The sequence below is a fragment of the Marmota flaviventris genome, chromosome 3 (assembly GCF_047511675.1).
Source record: "Marmota flaviventris isolate mMarFla1 chromosome 3, mMarFla1.hap1, whole genome shotgun sequence".
NCBI classification, from domain to species: domain Eukaryota; kingdom Metazoa; phylum Chordata; class Mammalia; order Rodentia; family Sciuridae; genus Marmota; species Marmota flaviventris.
Window position 1 is genome coordinate 20656442 of NC_092500.1, and position 22838 is coordinate 20679279.

General features: G+C 39.9%; 1 protein-coding gene across 2 annotated transcripts in view; it reads right to left on the bottom strand.

Annotated features, from left to right (window-relative positions):
- Slc17a8 (solute carrier family 17 member 8) overlaps positions 1–22838 on the bottom strand; it is a 46519-nt gene that overhangs the window by 20300 nt on the left and 3381 nt on the right. For both annotated transcript variants that reach the window (XM_027929351.2, XM_027929350.2), the window contains exons 2-4: positions 10435–10687; positions 4491–4609; positions 2364–2478 (exon numbers count right to left, since the gene is read on the bottom strand). In XM_027929351.2, the coding sequence (XP_027785152.2) occupies positions 2364–2478; positions 4491–4609; positions 10435–10687 (487 nt within the window). The remainder of the gene's footprint in view (positions 1–2363; positions 2479–4490; positions 4610–10434; positions 10688–22838) is intronic.

The window sequence follows — 22838 nt, forward strand, 5'->3', positions numbered from 1 at the left end:
AAAAACCCAGTATAGACACACTGCTATAGATTGAAGTTTGTATCCCCCATCAAATGCCTATGTGGAAAGGTAATCCCCAGTATGATGGTCCCCAGTTGGAAATGGACCTCTGGGAGGTGATTAGGGCATGAGGATAGTCCTCAGGAATAGGATTGATGCCCCTATATGAGACTCCAGAGAGCACCGTTGCCCTTTCTGTACATGAGGACACAGAGAGAAGATGACTATTTATGGTCCAGGAAATGGGCACGGAATCTGCTGAATTTGCCTGATACTTAGACATCCCAACCATGAGAAATAAATTTCTATTGTTTATGGCATTTTATTATAGAAGTTCAAACAGATTGAAAAGCCACTAAATAGCATAATACAGTTATTTTGACTTATAACACAGATACTGAAATTCAAACACAATTCAATGCAAGCATGGTGGACAGTTGGAAGGAAGTCTTTATATTTGATATTATTAAAGAATTTCAGTGTTGGAAGTGACTTCCACTGTCAATTCCCCTCATTGTTTAAAAAGTATTTTATTTTAATGAGGAATGCCATTTGATAACTTTTAACAAGGATTTTTTTAAACATTTATTTTTTAGGTGTGAGTAGACACAATACCTTTGTTTTATTTTTACGTGGTGCTGAGGATCAAACCCAGTGCTTCATGCATGCTAGGCAAGTGCTCTACCTCTGAGCTACAGGCCCAGCCCCAATTTCCCTCATTTTAAGACCCAGAATCTGAAGCTAAAAGACATTAAGTGTCTTCTAGATCTTTGTCTTCATGGCTGCTAATGTCGCATTCTTTCTACCACTTCAGTGTTTCCCAAAGTATGGCCTATATCCCTCCAGTGGGACTAGAATGGGACTAGAACTGGATTTGAGATGCAATAATAATATACATCTTAGTTATAATAGTTACATATATATTCTAATATGCTTTAGACAAAAATATAAATAACAACCTCAAACCCATAATTTCAAAGATACTGTTGCGTAGACTAAGGGCTTTTGTTTTATTTTTGAAGAGAGTTGATCTAGGCAATAACAATGGGCAAACAGTAAGACAAGTCATACATGGATATGACAAAGGTTAAAGGTGAATGTCAGAGTTTGGAAAATGTTGCTATTCATCAGGAGTTAGTAAATATGACCCAATTTGACCCACCATTTGTTTTTGTATAAGATTTTTACATTTTAAAGTCCTTAAGAAAAAAATTAAAAGAAGATACATGGCACACACAAATCATGTGAAAATCAAATTTCAGGATCCAAAATGTTACTGGAACACAATCCTCCCCATTTGTTTCTACAATATCTGGGGCTCTTTTGTGCAATAATGGCAGCATCAAGTAGTTGCAAGTGTCACCATATGGACTGCAAACCTCAAAATATTTACCTTGCAGTTCTAAATGATGCTGCTTCCTCCACTGAATTATATCTTCACATCAGACTACACCTTAGAAATTTACAGAGGCTTTTTTCTTTTGTCAGTACTGGGGATTGAACCCAGGGGCATGGGGCATTCTACACTGAGTTACATCCCCAGCCCTTTTTAATTTTTGAGACAGTCTCTCACTAAGTTGCTGAAAGTCTTAAGTTGCTGAGGCTGCCCTCAAACTTTGAATCTTCCTCTGGAGTTGCTGGGATTATAGGTGCATGCCACTGCATCCAACAGAAATTTACAGATTGATTAATAAATGCATTTACAATGCCTTCACTAAAGGAAAGAGCTCTTGCTATGTGAACTGTGGGTTTAGGGTTTCAGTTTCATCATCTATTAGAATGAAAGGGGGCTGGGGTTGTGGCTCAGTGGCAGAGCGCTTGCCTAGCATGTGTGAGGCACTAGGTTGGATTCTCAGCACCACATATCAATAAATAAAATAAAGGTCCATTGACAACTAAAAAAATATTTTAAAAAAATGAAGGGGATTAGATTAGGTTATCTCTAAGATCACTACGGAATGAATAATCCTTTATTATGTATAAATGTGAAGGTGCACAAAGCATTTTAATTAAAATATTCATAACTACAACCATTACCAGAGAGCAGGAGAAGTAGGAGATAGGAAAACTGAGTAAAACCAAATTTTCTAAAGGACCATGCTGTCTCTAGCAATATCAAAAAGCATAAGGAAGTCAGGAGCAGTGGTGCACCCCTGTAATCCCAGTGGGTCAGGAGGCTAAGGCAGGAGGATCACAAGTTCAAAGCCAGTCTCAGTGGTGGCGAGGCACTAAGCAACTCAGTGAGACCCTGTCTCTAAATAAAAAACAAAATAGGGCTGTGGATGTGGCTCAGTGGCCGAGTGTCAATCCCCAGTACCCCCGCTCCCCCCAAAAAAAAATAGTAAGGAGAGTATATCTCCTACCTCCACTAGACCCTGCAAAATTCTGACACACATGACACAGCCGTAGTGCACTCTGGCCGCAGAAGGAATGAACATGTTCAAAGTTGATGTTAAGAAGATGGCAGCTCCAAAAACCCTAGGGGATCAAAGCACCGGGTTATTGGGCAGGCTAGTAATAGCTGAGGCACTTCAGTTAAACATCAGCAACCACTCCAACAGCTCATGAAAGAGCCTTATGGAAATTAAGAGAAATAAATACAAAGAAATAGATGGTGTGTTAGTGTCTTGGGTACCCAAAGCTAGACTCCTTGGTTGCTTTGATTCCCATGCTCCAGCCTGTGGACCAATTATGGATACATTTATGGCAGCAGCACAGAAATATCCTGCCTGGAAAGTTACAAAATGACTAGGTTGAAGTGAACTTGCCAAAGACCCACCAATCTTCCTGGTTCCACCCTAGTAACCCTTCCTATTACTATGGCTTCTGCCTCTTTGGGTTTTTCCCTAATACTTCCCACACTGCTTTCAGTATACCATGAGGGGACACTGACTATCCAAGAAGCATCCTACCCTGACCAGCCCAGCACAAGACAAGCTAGGTGCTTGTCTTAGCCCCTATTTCCTGCCAGTACCACTTGCTATCTCCCTGCCTGGCCCAGGGTGTCCTGGCAAAAAAGAGCAGGAAGGTTTTCTTCCCTTCTGCCACATATTAGCGAAGCTTCAACTCTTTTTACAAGCTGGAAAATCAAATTATGTGTAATTTCTTTTTAGGGCAGAGATGCAAGCAGTAACTGGGTAGCTCATAGCAGCCAATATTTGACACATTTTTAAGAATAATACAATACATAAACAATAAATAAAACCTACAAATTAGCTAAGAGCGCTTGCCTGACACATGTAAGTCATTCATATTTAAATCTTATGATAATAACTTTCAAATTTTTGATCTTTTTTGAATTTTTTTTAGTTGTAGATGGACACAATGCCTTTATTTTGTTTATTTATTTTTACATGGTGCTGAGAGTCGAACCCAGTGCCTCACATATGCCAGGCAAGCGCTCTACCACTGAGCCACAAGCCCAGCCCAAATTTTTCATCTTAACTCTTAAAATATATTTTATACTGCAGCCCAGTCTACACTTACACACACAAATGTAACTGCAACAAGTTTCTCAAACATCAATACCTATCCTTATATGCAATGCACTCAGATATGTTCTATTCTGTTTATTATTATTATCTTCTTTTCTATTTCTCTCTCTTTTTAAAAGAATGCTCATTGGTAAATCACTATGTTGATTTCACAATCATCTAATGAGTTGTACTTCAAAGTTTGGCATATGAGAAATAACATCATAAGGGGCCTAGAGATATTTGTACTTTTCTGAGACATGATATACTCCACAACATCTCCCCCAAGTGGTTGTCTTCCTCTGCTTGAATAGCTCTAAGTGACAGAGAACTCACTGCTTATTAAGACATCTCATTCTGTAATTAAACATTTAATTTGGGGCTGGGGTTGTGGCTCAGTGATAAATTGCTTGCCTAGCATGTGTGAGGCACTCGATTTAATTCTCAACCCCACAAATAAATTTAAAAAAATAAATAAAGGTCCATGAACAACTGGAAAAAAAACACTTAATTGCTCAAACAACTCCCATAGAGTCTTAAAAACATCTGGAAGTCTAGAGGCAAGTCCTTGACACTCACATAACAGAAACTTTATGGTACTGGGCAATATTAACATAAGTACATAGGATCATAGAACATCACTGGTCAAAGGGAAATAAAACACAATTTAGTCCAATGTTTCCATTTGAGATAATTGAGGCCCAGAGAGGGAGAGAAAGCAACTCAACAGAGATAACTTGGTGAACCAGATGAGAGGCCAGGAACCATTTCTTCAAGACTCAGAGCTAATTGTTCTCTTTACTACATAATCAATGAGTTGCACGGTAAAGTACATTTGTCAAACAGTTAATTGAAAGAGACAATTAAGAGGATCATTTGGGATCAATATCTATGAACTGCATCTATCTAGATAATTCCTGTTTTTCATTCTGCACCCCAAAACAGAGAACCAACTATGAAACTTTTTTACAGTACAAAGCCATGTTATAACCTGTGCAGCACTCACATCGGTCTTACCTGTTAGCTGCAAACTTGTTTGAAATGAACCCGCCAGGAATTTGTGTCACAATATAACCCCAGAAAAAAGATCCATGGATAAGGCCCACTGTCTCTGGATCCCAGTTAAACTGTGCCATCTGCAAATGAGAAATCAGATACGCTTGCGTTTGTAAGAAAACAACTGACCACCATTTTTCACTGATGATCCTACATAAAGATCCCATGAAGTCCTTCTTTCCTTCTTTTATTCCACAAAGACTCTCTAGAAGGCATCTTGCCCATTTTGGATACAGAAGTGATAGCAATGAGAGTCCTTTCTCTAATGAATCTTGCCTTCTAGTGCAAGAAAGGAGAGGTCTGTGCAAATTACTTGCATACATACGTGTGTGTGTACACATATATATAAATACATAGGTGTATTATCTGTATGTATGTGTTTTACATATATAAATTAGATATATACTTACACATACCAAATAGTGATGAGTGCTAAATATAAAATAAAATAGCTTGTGAAGAAAACAAAAAATCAGTTCTAGGATTACTGGGTTATTTAGTAGATTATTCAGATATTAGTTCAGTGATAGCATAAAGGGAATCAAAGTCTTAAGTCTCTCATTTCTTAATGAGGGTAATAAAAGCCATTCTACCTGCTTCACCCAGCTGCTGTCAATCACCTCACTCCTTTCTCATGTCTTTCTCTCTAAGTGGATAATGCTTCTCTGAAAGCAGTGATACCTAAAATGGGCACTTGGGCCTACCAAGAATTTTTATCATTATTTGAGTCTCATTAAATCATAATGGTGGACCAAGGGCTTAAACAGACATTTCTCCAAGGAAGACATGCAGATGGCCATACATCTATATGAAAAGATGCTAAATGTCACCAATCATCAGGGAAATACAAGTCAAAACTATAATGAGATATTAGCTCATACCTGTCTTGATGGCCATTATCAAAAGAAAGATGGGGGCTGGGGTTGGGGCTCAGTAGTAGAGCGCTTGCCTGGTACATGTGAGGCACTGGGTTCAATCCTCAGTCCCACATAAAAATAAATAAATAAAATAAAGGTATTGTGTCCATCTACAAGTAATATATATATATATATATATAATTTTTTTTTTTTTAAGAAAGGATGATGACATGCACTAGTAAGGATGTGGAGAAACTGGAACACTTACTGCCTGTGGGAATATAGGATAGTGTGACCACTATAGAAAACAATATGGAGTCTCCTCAAAAATTAAAAATATGATACAGCAATTGTGCTTCTGGGTATTTGTGGGAGGCCATCCTCACATGTGATTTGAGTTACCTCCCTGGCTGGGTGAGAAAGCTCTGACACAGCTGTGACTAAGTGCCTCTCACCCAGCCAGGGAAGTAACTCAAATCACGTGGGAGGATGGCCTCCCACAGGTGTTTACCCAAGAAAATTAAAATCTGGACCCCAAAGATATCTGCACTCTCATCTCCACTGAAGCAATATTCACAATAGCCAAGATATGGAAATGACATGAGTGACTGATGAGAGATGAATAAAGAAAATGTGGTGTATACATTTAATAAAATACAATTCAGCTTTTTGTTTTTAAAGAGAGCGAGAGAGAATTTTTTAATGTTTATTTTTCAGTTTTCGGCAGACACAACATCTTTGTTTGTATGTGGGGCTGAGGATCGAACCTGGGCCGCACGCATGCCAGGCAAGTGCGCTACCGCTTGAGCCACATCCCCAGCCCAATTCAGCTTTTAAAAAAGAAGGAAATTCAATAATGTCCAACAACTTGGATGTACTACAGGAAATACGACAGTCACAGAAGAATACCGTTTTATTCCACTCACATGAAGCATCTGAAAGAGTCAAATTCACTGAATCAAAGTGTGATGGTGGTTGTCAGGGGTTGGAGAGAAATGGGAAGTTACTAACCAGTGGGCAGAAAGTTTCAGTCAAGCAAGATAAAAAAGGCTCTAGAGAGCTGCTGTACAATACCGTACTTACAAGCAACAATAATGGACACTTACAATTTATTAAGAGAGTAGCTCTCACGGTAAGCATTCTTATCACAATGGAATATTTTAAAGTATAAATTGTATGAACCATTACTATAATAATCCAAGCACTTTGTCAAGTACTGTGGTAGGCTGAAAAATGGTCCCCAAAAGATATCCACATGAAAGCCCTGGTAGATGTCAATGCTACCTTATTCAGAAAACTCGTCTTCACAGATGTGGAAAGTCAAAGACCTTAAAATAAAATATTCTGGATTATCTAGCTGAGCCCTAAGTCCAATGACAAGTGTCCTTATAAGAGAAAGGCAGAGGGAGATTTGAATCCGAAGAGAAGACACAGAGAGAGGAAAAGGCCATGTGAAGATGGAGGGAGAGAATGGAGTGAAAGTCACAAACCAAGGAATTCTTGGAGCCACCAGAAGCTGGAAGAGTCAAGGAAGGAGTCCCTGCTAGAGACGTCAGAGGAAGTGAGGCCCTGTCGACACTTTGATTCCAGACTTCTGGTCTCCACAAACTATAAGAGGATAAATTTCTGCTGTTTTAAGCTATCGGGTTTACGGAAATTTGTTATAGGGAGACTGATACAGGTATTTAAGATCCAATGAGTTAAATATTAAATTATCTCATTTGATCTTCAAAGGAGTCCTTTTATTTCCATCTCACAATAAGGTGGACGAGGGTTAGCAAAAAATTGCTAGAAATACTAGTTCCTGTCTCCTCCTAAGAGGATTCTGCCTCTCCTCCAGGGACTTCTCCCCTGCTGACCAGCATGGCTGATGGGGAGGTCAGAATAGAGAGAGCTAAACCATAGCCTAGACTTAGCTAATCTGCTTTTCCCTCCCCTGGATGGAGTATATCAGCCCCTCTTCAGGCTGGGCCCCTCCTGAACATGACACAGACCACACAAACAGCCATAACCAACCTGCTTCCTGCACTTCACTTTCATGAGATTCCCCCTCAGCCCTTCAATAACCCCCTTTTGAACCTGAACTGGTCTCCCTGTACTTGTGTTCTTTTCAACCAGCAATCCCTGACCAGGACACAAGGGCAACTTGCTCAAGACCCCAGAACTAATAATAGCAATCAATTTTAAAAGGTCTGGCCAATTCCAAAGCCCATCCTCTTAACCTTATAAGACTTGTGATCGATGGGAAGGACTTTGGACTTTCCTGAAGGTATTGCAAAATAATCACAAGGTTTCTCAACCTTCAGTCATTTTTTTGCTTACCATATGCCAGATACTATTCTTAGTACTCCACGTGTTTTAACATTTTTTTTTTTTGGGGGGGGGATGTTACTGGGGATTGAACCTAGGGCCTTGAGCACACTTGAGCACACTAAGCACTAACCACTGAGTTGCACCTCCAATCCTAACACATAATTATTAAACTAAAAAATTATTATCCACATATGAGCTAAAAAATCACCCTTTATGCCACTTATAGAACACATGCCACATAATTATTTGGAAGACCAATGTATTCATACTACCTCTCCCCACCCCCATTCCCCCACCCTCTCTCTCTCTCTCTCAAATGAGGATTGCAACATTTCTTAGTGCAAAATATCTAGTTTTTCTCCCCATAAAATAAAACAAACAGACAAACAAAAATACCAGCCAGAGCACTTTGTCATTCGGTTGCACATACTCAGCAGACATCTAAGCTTTGTTCTATTTGGACCAGAGAGAAATTGCCTGATACAAATAGGAGTTAAGCTAGAGCTTCTGAAATGCTACTGAACTCCCACTCTTGAGGCCAGAGAAAGTCATGTAAAGCACATTTTAGATCTTAATCAGTTCCTCTAAGACTCCAGAAGGCAAAACCTTAGAAACTAGAGAGCACACACTAGCATTGTTCCTTGGGTTTATCAAAATGTCTTTTCTATATGCCTCAAAGCAGATTCTATTGACCTCGGCCTGTCTTTTCAGGCAACAAACAAATGCAAAACAATCTCATTTTGATCTGGGTCTCAGCAGATAAGTTTTAATTAGCTGGCCTTGCTCACAAAAGGCTGAAAGAATGCATGTGATACCCATCTGAAACCTCACTAATATACATCATTCTTTATTTTAAAAATTCATGATATGCTCCTCCACCTCTATCCCAACCCTGGCACCATCCCCCCCAAAAAGGCAGGATATCTTTTTAGGACAGATTCAGCTGTGGCATCAAAAAGAAACTACAAGAATCTCCATGGTGCTGTTTTCCTCTGGCAGAATAATCTCTTAGTTTAAAAAAAAAAAAAAAAAGCCTGCAAGCCAACTGAAGACCTGTTTTTAATGGACTGACATCAAATTTTCCCAAGCCAGCACTTGGCAGGAGACTGTTCCAGATGATGCTAATAGATATCACATGAAAGAGTATTCTGCCATCAAGTCAGTCCAAGAAAGACTGCATCTCATGTCCCCATCCTGCACAGTTGCATAGGACACAAAACAGTACAGGCAACACCTTCTTCAAAGCACAGCCAGCAAAGCAATGAATTCCCAGTCTGGGAAACTCTAATCTAAACGTTTCTCCAAATACAGGTGGGGACCAGAGAACTATTAGATGCCTCTCTGCAAACACATCTCCATTTCAGGGTATGTATTCTGTTCAATGAAATATATATTTATTGGATGCTGGTGGCCATATATTTTAATTTGGTATTTTTCTCCCATAACCTTCTTAATAAACCAGATTTTATGTTTCCAATGAATCATAAAACAATTTTATTAAATCACACCATAGTATGCTTGCTTATGACTACAACAGCCTCTGAACTGCTCCCCAGCCTCCACTCTTGTCTCACTTGTACCCAGCCTCCTTCCACTGGGCAATGATCATCCTGAAGCATGGGTTTGGTTGCCTCTCCCCTTTAGCCCATCCATGACTCTCTACCTCATTATCAGGCCTTGTATGAACTGATCCCTATTGACTTTGCTGTCTCCATCTCTTAGTGCTCTGCCTTCTTATTGAGAATTCTCATCCTGTGGATGGAATCGTATAGATCTGTGAACTTGGATGGGGAAAAGTTGGCATCTTAATTTTCACTAACTGCTAACTAAAATTTAGGCTTTTCTGCAATTGAGTGCAGAAAACCGTCTATAGTATTTTTTCTGTAGTGACTCTGTTACTATAAGTCATAAACTAGTGTGTTCATACTGATTGTTGCCACTATCCCAAACTATTGTTTATACTTCAAACTTAAAATTGCAGCAATTGTAGAACCATTGCTAGATTTTTTTCATCTGATAAGTTAATAAAGGAGCCCACACGTCTCTGTATCACCAATTTGATTTTTTAATATTTTGATATGTATATTTTAACATAATTGACTTCCTTTTTAATCCTTCGCACTTTGTGTGTGTGTGTGCACATGAGCATGCTGTGGATTGAACCCAGGGCTCAGGCATGGCAGGCAAGAATTCTACCATTGAGTCACATCCCCAGCTCATCCTTTGCATTTGATGTTAAGAATTTAACACATTATCTTTGACAAAATATTCGTAAGCTATTACCAGGTTGCCAAAGGGAATCATGGCACAGAAAATTGAAATGCTCAGGTCTCAGTTCCTAAATCATAGCCTGTCTGCTCTGTTTCCAACTGTTTCTTTCTCCCTTATGATATTCCTTTTTCTTCCACCCCACCAAAACTCTCTGTCTGGTCCAACCATCACTTTTCTCTGGGAATTCTTTCATGATATCAAAGTCTGAGCTAGATGAGCTCAAGGATCCTGTGTTTGCTGAACTTAGCCCCTAGAATCCCAAACTATCATCACTTACTGTCTGTCTCTGTAAGGATAAGGGCCCAGCTGAGGCTCACCAGATTTTCCCCATCACCACACAGTGTCCAGTGCATGGTAGTCACGCTACACTTTTGCCATATCAATGAATAAGTGACAGTGCTTACTTTCATTTGCACAGCTATGAGCAAAAAAAAAAAAATGTCCTGTGAGATATAGATACTGACCTGTATTTCTGGTTTTCCATCCACATATACAGTGCTGTTGTTGACCATTTCTACAATGGCAACTCCAAGATTACACCGAATCCCAAAGGAGATGCAGAATCCCAGCCCACTCATGATGGCGATGATGTAACGCTTAGGGATGCCACAGCAATGGCAGTCACAGAGAGGAGGGCGTGGCCTGGATGCCTGCACAGGCCTGCCTTCTTCATTCAGTTCAATGTTATCTTCTTCCTCATTGGTCCCATCAATTTTTCTACATTAGAAAACAATGGACAGAGAAGAAAAGCCAGAATTAGAGGGGGTGAGGGAGGTGTACTAAGCAAAAAGAAAAAATTGTAACAAGAAAAACCTGAGGCCATTCTCCTTGGCGTGGAGATGGCCATTTCTCCCTATACCTATTTACAACATCTTTCCTCTGTATGTCCCTGTGTTCAAATTTCCTCTTCTTACAAGTACCCAGTCACATGGATGATGGCCTCCCTTCATGACCTCATTTTAACTGAATGATCTCTTTAAAGGTCCTATCTCCAAACACAATCATATTCTGAAGTACTGGATTAGAATTTCAACATACGAATTGGGGAAGTGGCAGCAGGGGATGGGGACAATTCAGCCATAATAGTCCTCATCTCTAAAATGGGCTAATCAGACTGGCTATCTCATAGGGCTATTTACTGACTGATGCATGTAAATGCATCACATGAAAGAACTTTACATTCATAAATGGTAAATTCTAGGATTATTGCTCTTAATATAATTGTTAGCAGTCAGAAGCTCAGCATCTCTATAAGCATGAAGATGCTTTAGATGAAGAATGAAGACTGATATTTTCAGGCACTCTGGGGCTCTGAGGAGTTTAACTGAAGACACCCCCAGCTGCTGTGCTCTGATTCCACTATGGCTTTGGCTTTGGCACATGGCCACACTTTTCACAGGCTGCTTTCTGACAAGGATTGAGCCCAACAGGGACATAAGGCAGGTCCTTTCCTGGAAGAGGCAGGACTCTTCTGACAGGTGACTGGCTCCAGGATTCTCCATTGACCTTGCCAAAACATCTAGTTGTCTAGTCTGAAATGCTTCTACTTTCCTCCTTTCCTGTTTCCTGCACAGAAAGCATGCAGTCTGGATGCTGTCCCAGCCTCCTCCAGCTCCTTCCCCATTTTCCCCTCAATAAACCCCTTGTGTATCTGTTTTCCTGTCCACTTCCTAGAGGACTTGAACTAACACAAGCATCTCTCAACATGGCACCATCTTAGATGTCCTGAGACTTTCCAGAGGGATAACACAACAGTATGGGAACTGGAGCTGGGGGAGGGGGAGAGAATGGTGAGAAAAGCACAGGAATCTCCAAAGTGACAACCAAGCCAACACTTCAAAGGACTATGAGATCAGGAGAAATGCCAATCAACAATGAGAGGGACCTCCTGGGTGCAGCAGGAAGGGAAGCTCCAAAATTGACCAAAATTTAATTTCCACCAGGCAGGGCCCTCCAAGTAGATTGGATTTGTTTTTAAAAACCTAAAATTGTAGGAGGGTTTGGGGTGTAGCTCAGAGTGGTAGAGTGCTTTTCTGGCATATGCAAGGCCCTTGGTTCAACCATCAGAATAATAATAATAGTAATAATAATAATAATAATAATAACCGTGGAACATTTATTTTATAGGCAAGCTCAGAGAAGAAGATTGAGAATAACTTCACATTGTGTGATGAAACGGGGCTTTAGGCAATCAGTAACCTGGATGTAACTGTCAACTCTGCCACTTACATACCAGTTGTGTGACTTTGGTCAAGTAACTTGGCCTTTCTGAATCTCACAATTTGTTATCCATACAATAAATACAATATTTATCTTAAGAGTTGTTCTTAAGATTGAATGATACTGTACTACAAAGAGTAAAATATTACCATGAAAAGTGAGTGGGCATTAACAAATATTATAATCTGTACCACCCCTGGTGTTTCCTTTGGGTGGTTTCATTCATTGTTTTTGTGGAGCTAGAGATGGAGCCCAGGGACTCTCGAACACTGGCTTGACCACTGTCCTGCATCCCCAGCCACCTCTGGGTATTATGCATTCCTTGGTTAGAGTACTTACCATGTAAGTTGGAGAGTTTGGTTTTCATCAGCATAGTAGGTAGGGAGCAGATCTGATGATTCACATACATAGACTTTAATGAAGAGCTCCCCCACCCAGTGGGTCATGAGCCTGCTGAGGCAGGAGCCATCTCCCACCCAGTGTTCAGCACAGTACCTGGACACAAGGAATCTTCCTTTGACTGAATGGAAATGTGGGTTGATTCCAGATGTCACTCCTGACTTGAGCACTTAAAGAGACGGGGTAAGGGTCTATTCATCTCTGCCCAGAAACAAACTTTACAGAAAGAATTGGGGAGAGGAAAGAAAGTTACCTAAGAATAAAACAAACAAACAAAAAAAAAACTCCTTTCTTAAGAAAGTGGAGGATTTTAATTATCCCTAAAAGCTATTTACCCCATTTGGTTTTCTCTGACTGTGCCTGCCCTCACACTTTTAGATCTGAGAATCTTCATTCTTTCCAGGGTGACATCCATCATTATTTTTCCAAGTATAGAAAACTGCAGATTGTGGGTTGCTGGTCCTTCACGTACTAGGGCAGTACATGCCCACTGTTCTCCTGTCCAGCAAGCCTTTGTTACCATGAGTCTGATTGTTTTACATATGCTAACAAGCTTTAGGCAATCAGATAACCTGGATGTGATTGTCAGCTCTGCCACTTACATACTAGTTGTGTGACTTTGGTCAAGTAACTTGGCCTTTCTGAATCTCACAATCTGTCATCCATACGATAAATACAATATTTATCATTTACATTTGAGCATTTATAGAACAATTTACTTATAATCCAAACATTTCCACCAATTGTGGAGGAGGTTTTGTTTTGCAATTAATAAGGTCCACATTTGGAGCACAAAGTGAGCAGAACTTGCAGATAATTCTGTGAGTTTTTAAAATTCTTTCACTTATTTATGTATTATATGTGTTATGGGATTCTGAGCTATAAGATATAGATAAATCTTCTTAAGCCTGTTTTGATAATCAAGGGAGATACTATACATTAAAAAAAAAAAAACTTGACAGTTCTAAACAAAACCAGAAAACCTCAGAGTACCTAGAATGGAGAAGCTATTCAATGTCTTCAATTTCATCTTTCAATTTTCTTCCTTTCTCCAAAAACATAGCAACTCAGTGATCATGTGAAAAACAACTTTGAAGTAACTGTGACCCTTTCAGAAGGCAAATTAGAATACTATTTGCCATAACAAAAATACTACAGTCTGAGAAGCTTAACCCATTAAGTTCCAAGTTTTCATTCTGTGATTACTTCAATGAAATTGGCACAGGTGAGTTAAAATGGATTGGAAATCATAAACTAGTGTGTGTGTGTGTATTCACATATATAATATTAATCTTATTATTTTATAATATAACTTTATTATTCTTATCATTACTTTTTATTGTATATTATATACTATATTTAAGTTTAGGTTCCCCCACCCCCTGCTTCCTGACCCCACCATAAGGTGAGGAGTTTTCCTCCACTGGGCTCTTCCACCATGATGCTCTTCCTCACCTCAATGGACTGAGACTCTGAAATTGCTAGCCCCAGATAAACTTCCCCTCTTCTAAGTTGCTCTTGTCAGATATTTTGGTCACAGCAAAACAGAAGCTGACTAAAACAGGCCCCCAACCTTGGCTTGCAAATGGCCGCCTTCCCACTGTGTCCTCAGATGTCCTTTCTTCTATGCACATGCATCTTCAGTGTCTCTTGTAATCCAAATTTCCTCCTCTCATAAGGGCACCAATCCTATTACATTAAGGTCCAGCCTCACACCCAGTGCAGTTTTGCAGATTTTGGAGCATTAGCCTATGCTGGTCTTGTTTTCCTCCTGGTAATCTTTCCTGTCCCCTCATGTAAAAAGAGTTGGTGCTCCTTGCCTCAGCAGGGAAGGATAAGATGGACAACAGAGAAAAAGACTTAGTCTCTTGGTTTGTGTTTTTTATTTCCAAAATTCATAGGTGACAAACCGACAGCTCTATAGCCACATCTGGCCCACAGACATGTTTTATTTATATTATATGATGTATGAGTAAGGGTTTTTTTTTCTTTTTTAATTTTTTAATATTTATTTTTTTAATTATCGGCGGACACAACATCTTTGTATGTGGTGCTGAGGATCGAACCCGGGCCGCACGCATGCCAGGCGAGCGCGCTACCACTCGAGCCACATCCCCAAGCCCCAGGGTTTTTTTTTAATTTGGATTAAATTGCCAGTTGAAAATTCAGGAGGGCTGTGTGTGTGTGTGTGTGTGTTGTGTGTGTGTGTGTGTGTGTGGTGTTTAACCTGGAATTTTTACCTTCTTCTGAAAAATGTGAAGACCTGGAATTATTAGATCCACACTCTCATGGTATAATTGGCATTCCCATTTACCACAGTCCTCACCACTCCCTCTAGTCACCCCTACACTGAACTGAATTCCCATTTCATATTATACTTGCACTGTTGTTCTTCTTATAGTTAAAACTAAGATTTTGCTCAAGAGCAAGATGGCAGTTCTCTTGGAGACCAAGTGTTCTCTGCAGTGGCTCAAAGAGGTCCAGCTCTATTCATCCAGACCCCAGGGGCCAGACGTACTCATGTTTCAGCGTTTCTCCAGGACCGACCCACACCCTAGGGCAGTGTGGAACACAGCACATTCACCTGTCTTCAAGCCACCATTCTGGTTCCAAGGCTGCATCTCTCCACTGGACTAGCAAGAAGGTTGCCTGTGTTCTGCTCCTGGGCCAGCTTCCAGCTGCATATTTGAATCCTTGCTCTGCAATGGACTACTCTGGCTGCAACCCTCACTCTCCAGAGTCACAGGAGCCTTAGACAAGTTGTTATTACTATGTTCATGGGGATGCATTGCAGAAAGCTGTCAAGGCAGGTCTTTTGGCACTTTAACCTTTGCTGAGCTTTCGACAGTCATGATATGGGAATCTGCAAAGCTGCTGCTATGCTGTGGAAGTGCCAACCTTCAGAACTGCGTGCCTCTTCACCTCTGCTCCATCATGCCATTCAGCACACAATAAGGAGGAAATATGAGATAAGTCCACTGGGGGACAAACCTTCTCCTAATCACATGGTTATTCTGGAATCTAATTGTTGAGCAGAAGGTTTGAGAGGAAATGAATATCCAAGAAACTATGAGACTGAATTCTGCATTCTGGTGCGTCAAAGGGGTGTCTCCTAGCTTACAAGACTCCCAGTATAACCAAACTTTACATATGAACTTTCCCCCTTTTAATTTTGAATCTCTTAAAGACAATTCACCTTTATTATAATCAATATAGGATCATGCTTCTGTGTTTGTCTTGAGGAATAATGGACAAAGGGAAAGGCTATTAATTCATGAGTAGAGATGTGTTTTACTTGTCCTAATTAATTAATCTGTCTACAAATATAAAACTATAAATGATAAATTATTTTTCTACTGTGGGAATTGCTAATGAGAAAATGTATTCTATAAAAATAAATTTTTAAAAAATAAAATATTAAATAATAAAACAACTAAGCTTTTTAACTTATATTTAAAACTAATTTCTACCAAATTAGATGAAGAGCAAAACTATGTAGTAGACAACCATCATTTGTAGCTCTCCAATGTTTTTTTTTAATGTTTATCTTTTAGTTTTTTAGGTGAACACAATATCTTTATTTTATTTTTATGTGGTGCTGAGGATCAAATCCAGTGCCTCACGCATGCCAGGTGAGCACGCTGCCACTTGAGCCATATCCCAAGCCCCTCTCCAATGTTTTAACTTCATCTTGAGATATGAAATCTTGCCTGAACAACAGAGATAAAATTACTTTTCCTAGATTTCTTGAATTGAAGTACAGAATTAAGAGGTGAACTCTGGCCAGGCATGGTGGTGAACACTTGTAATCCCAGCAGTTTGGGAGACTAAGGCAGGAGGATTGTGAGTTCAAAGTCAGCTTCAGCAACTTAGAACTTAAGAACTTAGTCCTTAAATTAAAAAGGGATAGGGATGTGGTTCAGTTGTTAAGCACCTCTGGGTTCAGTCCCCAGTGCAAAAAAAAAAAAAAAGAGGTGGACTCTATAAATCAGAAATGCTTGCGTGAGTTTCAGATGTGGAAAGAAGGAACAAGAGGATGCAGTGTGCAGGAGAAATGGCAATGCAAATGGCGGTAAATGCAATAGTAGAAGCAACTCCATGACTGCTGTGGCTGAATTTCTGAAATAAATCATAAGTATAATCAGTACTTAAGAGCTGCCAGTGGAGGCAGCTGAACTTTACCCAGAACAATCCAGTGGGATGATATATAATATGCTTTCTGCTTTTTTTTTTTTTCCTGGAAGTAGAGCATCCAGACTGGTCCTCCCAGGGAGTCTTGAGTGTTTCCTAACAAGCTCTCCTAAACTGCATACCACTTTAGCTAAAGTGGGCTGTGTTGATTACAATTGACAACTTCAATATAACATACTTCTTTGTAGAGGTGCAGACTATTTCTGTTTGTTAATATATAAAATATATCTATGTCAAAATACAATAGGACGTGCTTCACTCCTTCTGTATTGAACCTATGGCCATTGCACTAAGCTTTAAGAAGTACTTCAGAATTTGGTTATTATAAAAATATCTGGGAAAAGTTGGGAGAAGCCAAAAATAAACTTTAGTCAAGAAAATAGAGACAGTCATGGTGACACACATCTATAGTTCCAGCTACTCAGGTGACTGAGGCAGGAGGATCACTGGAGGCTAGGAGTTTGAGATCAGCCTAGGCAACACAGGGAGACACCATCTCAAAAAAAAAGGCACTTGATGAATGTCTATAATCCCAGCTACTTAGGAAGCTGAAGCAGAAGGATGGTGAGTTTGAGCAAGACTTAAAAACAGAAAGTTAGGACTGGGGTGTAACTTAGTAATAGAGCATGTACTTAGCATGAACAAGGTCCTGGGTTTAATCTGTGTATACGCATACATGTGTGTGGGTGTGTGTGTGGGTGTGTGTGTGTCCTCCCCCAGGCTAGAAGAAAGGATGAGGGTTTAAAAGCTCAGAGATCCTGGATCTTGATTCTTGCACTAAACCCTTAGGTGAGGAGTCCTTGGAAACAGACTCCAAAATGAGATCTCAGTTTGATGCTCACTAGCTGGCTGGCAATGAGGACTGTGAGCAGGTCACTGGAGGAGAAGGTGGACTATTCATAGCTTCTGGAGCTCTTCAGGATCTATTTTCCACCTTCCCTTCTAGCCATCAGACCAATTACCATGGATCAGAGGAGGATGTGACTGACATTTTAGAAGCTGGAACGTATGCCTGGGACTGAATTCTGAATGTACTGGATTTGGGAGAGGTGAAGTAGTACAGTTGGATAAGGGAAATGTCTTAGTCTGTTTTCTATTGCCAATAACATGATACCACAAAATGTCTGAGCTATAAAGAAAGAGGTTTAGTTAAGCTTCTGGTTCTGGAGGTCCAAGGTCAAGGGGTCACATCAGATGATGGTCTTCTACTGGCAAAGTCCAAGACATCACATTGCAAGACACAGGGAATGTGCATTCATGTCTGTATATCTCTCTGTCTGGTCTCTCTCCCTCTTCTTATAAAGCCACCTGGCTCCACACTAAGGACTTTATTTATACTGAACACCTCTGAAAGACTAAATACCATAGTCAGATTAAATTTATACCCTCTTAATACCTCACAATGAGGATTATATTTTAACACCTGAAGACTTAAGGGACACATTCAAAACCATAGCAGGATAGTTTGTTAATATGGAGAAGCAGATTAAATCATGTCCTCCAAAAAGATATGTTGAGATCCTAACCCATAATATCTGTGACTTGGACCTTATTTGGAAATGTAATCTTTGTGGATATAATCTTATTAAAATGAGGTTGCACTAGATTAGAATGACTGGTGTCCCTGTAAGAAGAGAGGAATTTGAGCACAGACACAGAGACATAGGAGAGAAGTCCATGTAACAATAAAAACAGGGATTTGCAAGAACATGAAGAGAGTGCCTACAGAATGGGAAAAAATCTTCGCACTTGCACCTCAGATAGTGCATTAATCTCCAGGATATATAAAGAATTCAAAAAACTAAACACAAACACACACAAAAAAATAACCCAATAAGTCAATGGACAAAGGAACTGAACAGACACTTCACAGAAGTACATATTATATCCTACTGTCATGTATAACTAAAAAAGAACAAATAAAAAAACTTTTTATTTGTTCTTTTTTATTAAAAAAAAAAGATGGGGATTTGATTGACACATCTACAAGTCAAGAAATGTCAAGGATTACCAGCAATCTCAGAAAGTAGGAAGAGGCAAGGATGATATCTCCTTCAGAGAGAGCATTTCCCTGTAAATACCTTGATTTTGGACTTTGAACCTCCAGAATTGTGAGAAAATAAATTTCTCATGTTTTAAGACACCCAGTTTGTGGCACCTTGTTACAGCATCCCTGGGAAACTAATCTGGAAGCATTGATTGTCCCATGACACAAAATTTAACATCCTGGCAAAGGCTAGAAAAATGGATCTAGTAACTTGCTAATGTGGCTCCTAAAAGCATAAACAAAATACACATCAAGAGAATCTGATTACTTTTTGAAATGCAATTGCATACTGATTTCTAGTCATTATTGCATTTTGCTCAGAAATACAGGCTGTAGCCGCTATAACATTATTTAAAAAATAACTTGAGGGTTTCCTGTGGCTCCATAAATGAGATGACCACATCTCAAAGTAGATTTGACTGTCAGTGACTTCCCCCTTTAAGTGAACACCTGAAGTGGGGACACAATGAAATCAGGTCATGATCTACTCGGCTTGATACTCCCTTTACTAAGATAATAAGGAATGTTGTGGTGATGGGGCACCAGCCACACTGGGTAGATCAGAGGCTGCTGTCTTCCGCAAGATGGGTTTCATGGTAAAACTAGTGACAACTGAGTTGATAGGATCCTGGAACACAAGAGGCCAGTAGAGGCACTTCACTATCCTAGGCAAGGGCAGCAGATGTGCAGTGACAATTGGGATCCTGATCCAGTGGAATCTCACAGATGACATGATGCTCTTAGGACAAAATAAATGAGCAGCCAACAAGGATGTTGCTTATATATAATGAGAAAAGTTTCAAGAATTGAAGTAGGAGATATAGGCTAAGGTTGGTTATACCAATGGAAAGTCACACTGTCTTGCTGAGGTTCTAGACCAGAATTCATTGATTGAAGAAACTGGGTCTCCATGACAAAGGAAAACTGTAATCCACAGAAGGGCATGTAGAAGGGTTCTCTCAGCCCTTTCCCCAAAGAAATCTATAGCCATTGGAAAACATATAGTGGATAAAAAGGAATACCTTGATTTTTTTTTTTAAGACTGTTGGGTAAAGGGGCAAGTTGATGTTGGTAATCCGGGGTCCACAGCACCATCATGTCCCTCTTGTTAGAATGGGGTTCATAAGGGTTAAGCAATAAATGGGCCTGGCCCAAGTCTATATCAAAGCGTGTTCACTTAGTCCAAGGACCTACCCAGGGGTCATTTCCCCAGGTATAATTTACACATACATAATTAGAATGGAGGCACTTAGCATTTGTGTGTGGGGGGAATCTTATATTGGTTCCTTAACTTAATAAGAGCTGTTGTAGTACAAAAAGCCAAAGGGAAATCCTTGAAACTGCCATCCCTGGGTGAGATGATAAATCAAAAACAGGGTCACATTAGACAGAATGACAGAGATCAGCTTAAGTTTTAGAAGCTTAAAGGTTGCAAGAAGTGGTAGTCCTCATTATATTTCCATTTAATTCACCAGTCTGTCTCCTACAAAAAAAAATTTATCATGGCGGATGATAGTGGACTACCACAAACTTCGGTATATAGCTTGCCTCTCTAGATCTCGTGTAGTGCATTCTTTTCATATTCATTATAAAAGAGAATCAGAAGTTTATACCAGCATTATTATGAATAATGCTTATATATATTCATGGTATTGTTCTCTATTATAGTCAGAGAGATCTTCTGGACCTTTTGCAGAACATCACACTGATCTATGGTGACCAACATGTTGTTTAGACCTCATAAGCAAAAAGTAACAAGTCTCTTGATGTCTCAGTAAAAAAACAAGTTCCAGAGGGAAGCCTAATGGTTTGGGTCATTTCCTCCAAAGTAAAGGAAAAGTTGGGTTTAGGGTTGTGGCCCAGAGGTAGAACCCTTGCCTAGCATGTGTGAGGCACTGGGTTCAATCCTCAGCACCACATAAAAATAAAGGTATTATGTCCGTCTATAACTAAAAATATATATATAAAAAAATTTTTAAGAAATAAAGTAAAGGAAAAGTCACTGCACTTTGTACTTTCCACCACTAAGATGGAAGCATGATACTTGGTATACTTGAGTTTGGGAAGCAGTAAATTTAGAAATAACTAATTATTTCCAACATTTAGAAATAATATTGTAACCCATTTGTTCCATGACATTAAAGGCTGCTAGTTTTTATTAATGAGATCCAAAAGCAAGAAAGTGTTCCTGGCTGGGCACAGTGGCACAAGCCTATAATCCCAGCAGCTCGGGAGGCTGAGGCAGGAGGATCACGAGTTCAAAGTCAGTCTCAATAATAGCAAGGTACTAAGCAACTCAGTGAGACCCTGTCTCTAAATAAAATACAAAATAGGGCTGGGATGTGGCTCAGTGGTCACGTGTCCCTGAGTTCAATCCCCGGTACCCAAAAAAAAAGAAAGTGTTCCTCAGCATGTCCAGGCTGAAGTAAGAGCAATCTTGCCACTAGGGCCATGCTATCTAGCATACTTCTGGTATACAGGAATCTGCATAGGAAAAAACACCACTTGAGGTTTCTGGTAAAACCTAATAGAAGAAACATAGCATAAATTCTGGAACAAGGCCATGCCATCTATAGTAGAGCAATACCCAACATACAAAACATAACTCCTGGCATGTTACTGAACCCTGGTAAAGTTGGAGCATCTGACCATAGACTATCAAAAGATCATGTTGCCAAAACTACCTATCATGAGCTAGGTACCGTCAAACCTACCAAGTCATAATGCACATTACAAAATGGAAGTGGTATATCTGGGGTCAAACACAAGCAGGGCAATAGAGCATCACAAAGCCTACGTCAGAGGGTATAGACTCCCAGGTGACCTTTAACTCTTGCACCAATGACTCTGTACCAATGACTCTCCATCAGTTCACACCTTTGACCAAATGACGAAGTGAAAAGAAAAAAAAAAATGAGTGTGTTCACAGATGGTCAGTTTGGTAAGTCAGAACCAGTTAAAATGGACTGCTGCTGCATGAAAACCCCACTCAGGGGTAGCCTTTAAAGAAAGCCATAAAGAGACATCTTTCCAACAGGTAGAGTTTTGAGCAGTCACCTGACCATCTATTTTGTATGGAAAGGGAAACATTACAAGATAATTATAGGTGTGGATTCGTAGGCAGTGGTGATGGCTTAGCTGGCACGACAGAGTCTATAAAGGGTAATATTGGAAGACTGAGAAGGAGTTCTGGGGAAGAAACACGTGGATCAACCAGTAAGAATGGGCATAAAGTGTGAGATCTTTAGGTTGCACAGCAACATAGGCCACACAGTGTCCACTTGAAAGAGATACTACACAACACATGGACAGGCTGACTTGGCCAGTTGAGGTTAGCAATTCTGTCCTTAGCCACCCAGTGGCGACAGCAGCAGACTCAGCAATGAAGTAACCATGGTGTCAGAGATGAAGGCTATACACAGGTTCCCAGTCAGACACGGGTGTGGGGAGTTTCAATAAGAGTGAGGAAAAATGAGTACAAAGTGGAGTGAAGCAGGAAAAGACTGTCAGAGATGAAGTCAGAGACTTCTCAAAGTCCTACAGACCAGATAAAAGGACACTGGCTTTAAGTCAGAGTGAAGTGGGAAACCATGGGGAGGTTTTAACACACAACTGCTGAATGCGGAGGGCCAACACAATGTGAGGACTAGCTCCATCTCTTTAAAGGGAAGACCATCATACTTTAAAGAGATCAGACTCCATCTTGGCCTTCCTTGAGGAAAGGCTTCAATGGTAATGTTTCTTCAATTAGAAGAAAAGCCCACCAGGTTTAGCAGTGGCTGCTATAATGCAGTCCAAGTAACTCCCTGAACCTAAACAAGTAATTTAATCTCAAAATGGAAAGAGGAAAGACACTTGATTAGAGAGGTAGTATGATGGAAATGAAGAATACAGGCATAGATATTTGCAGCAATGTGGATGGAACTGGAAGACATTATAAATAAACGAACCAGGCACCAAAAGACGAATGCCACATGATGTCATTCATATGCAGAAGCTTGAAATTGATTT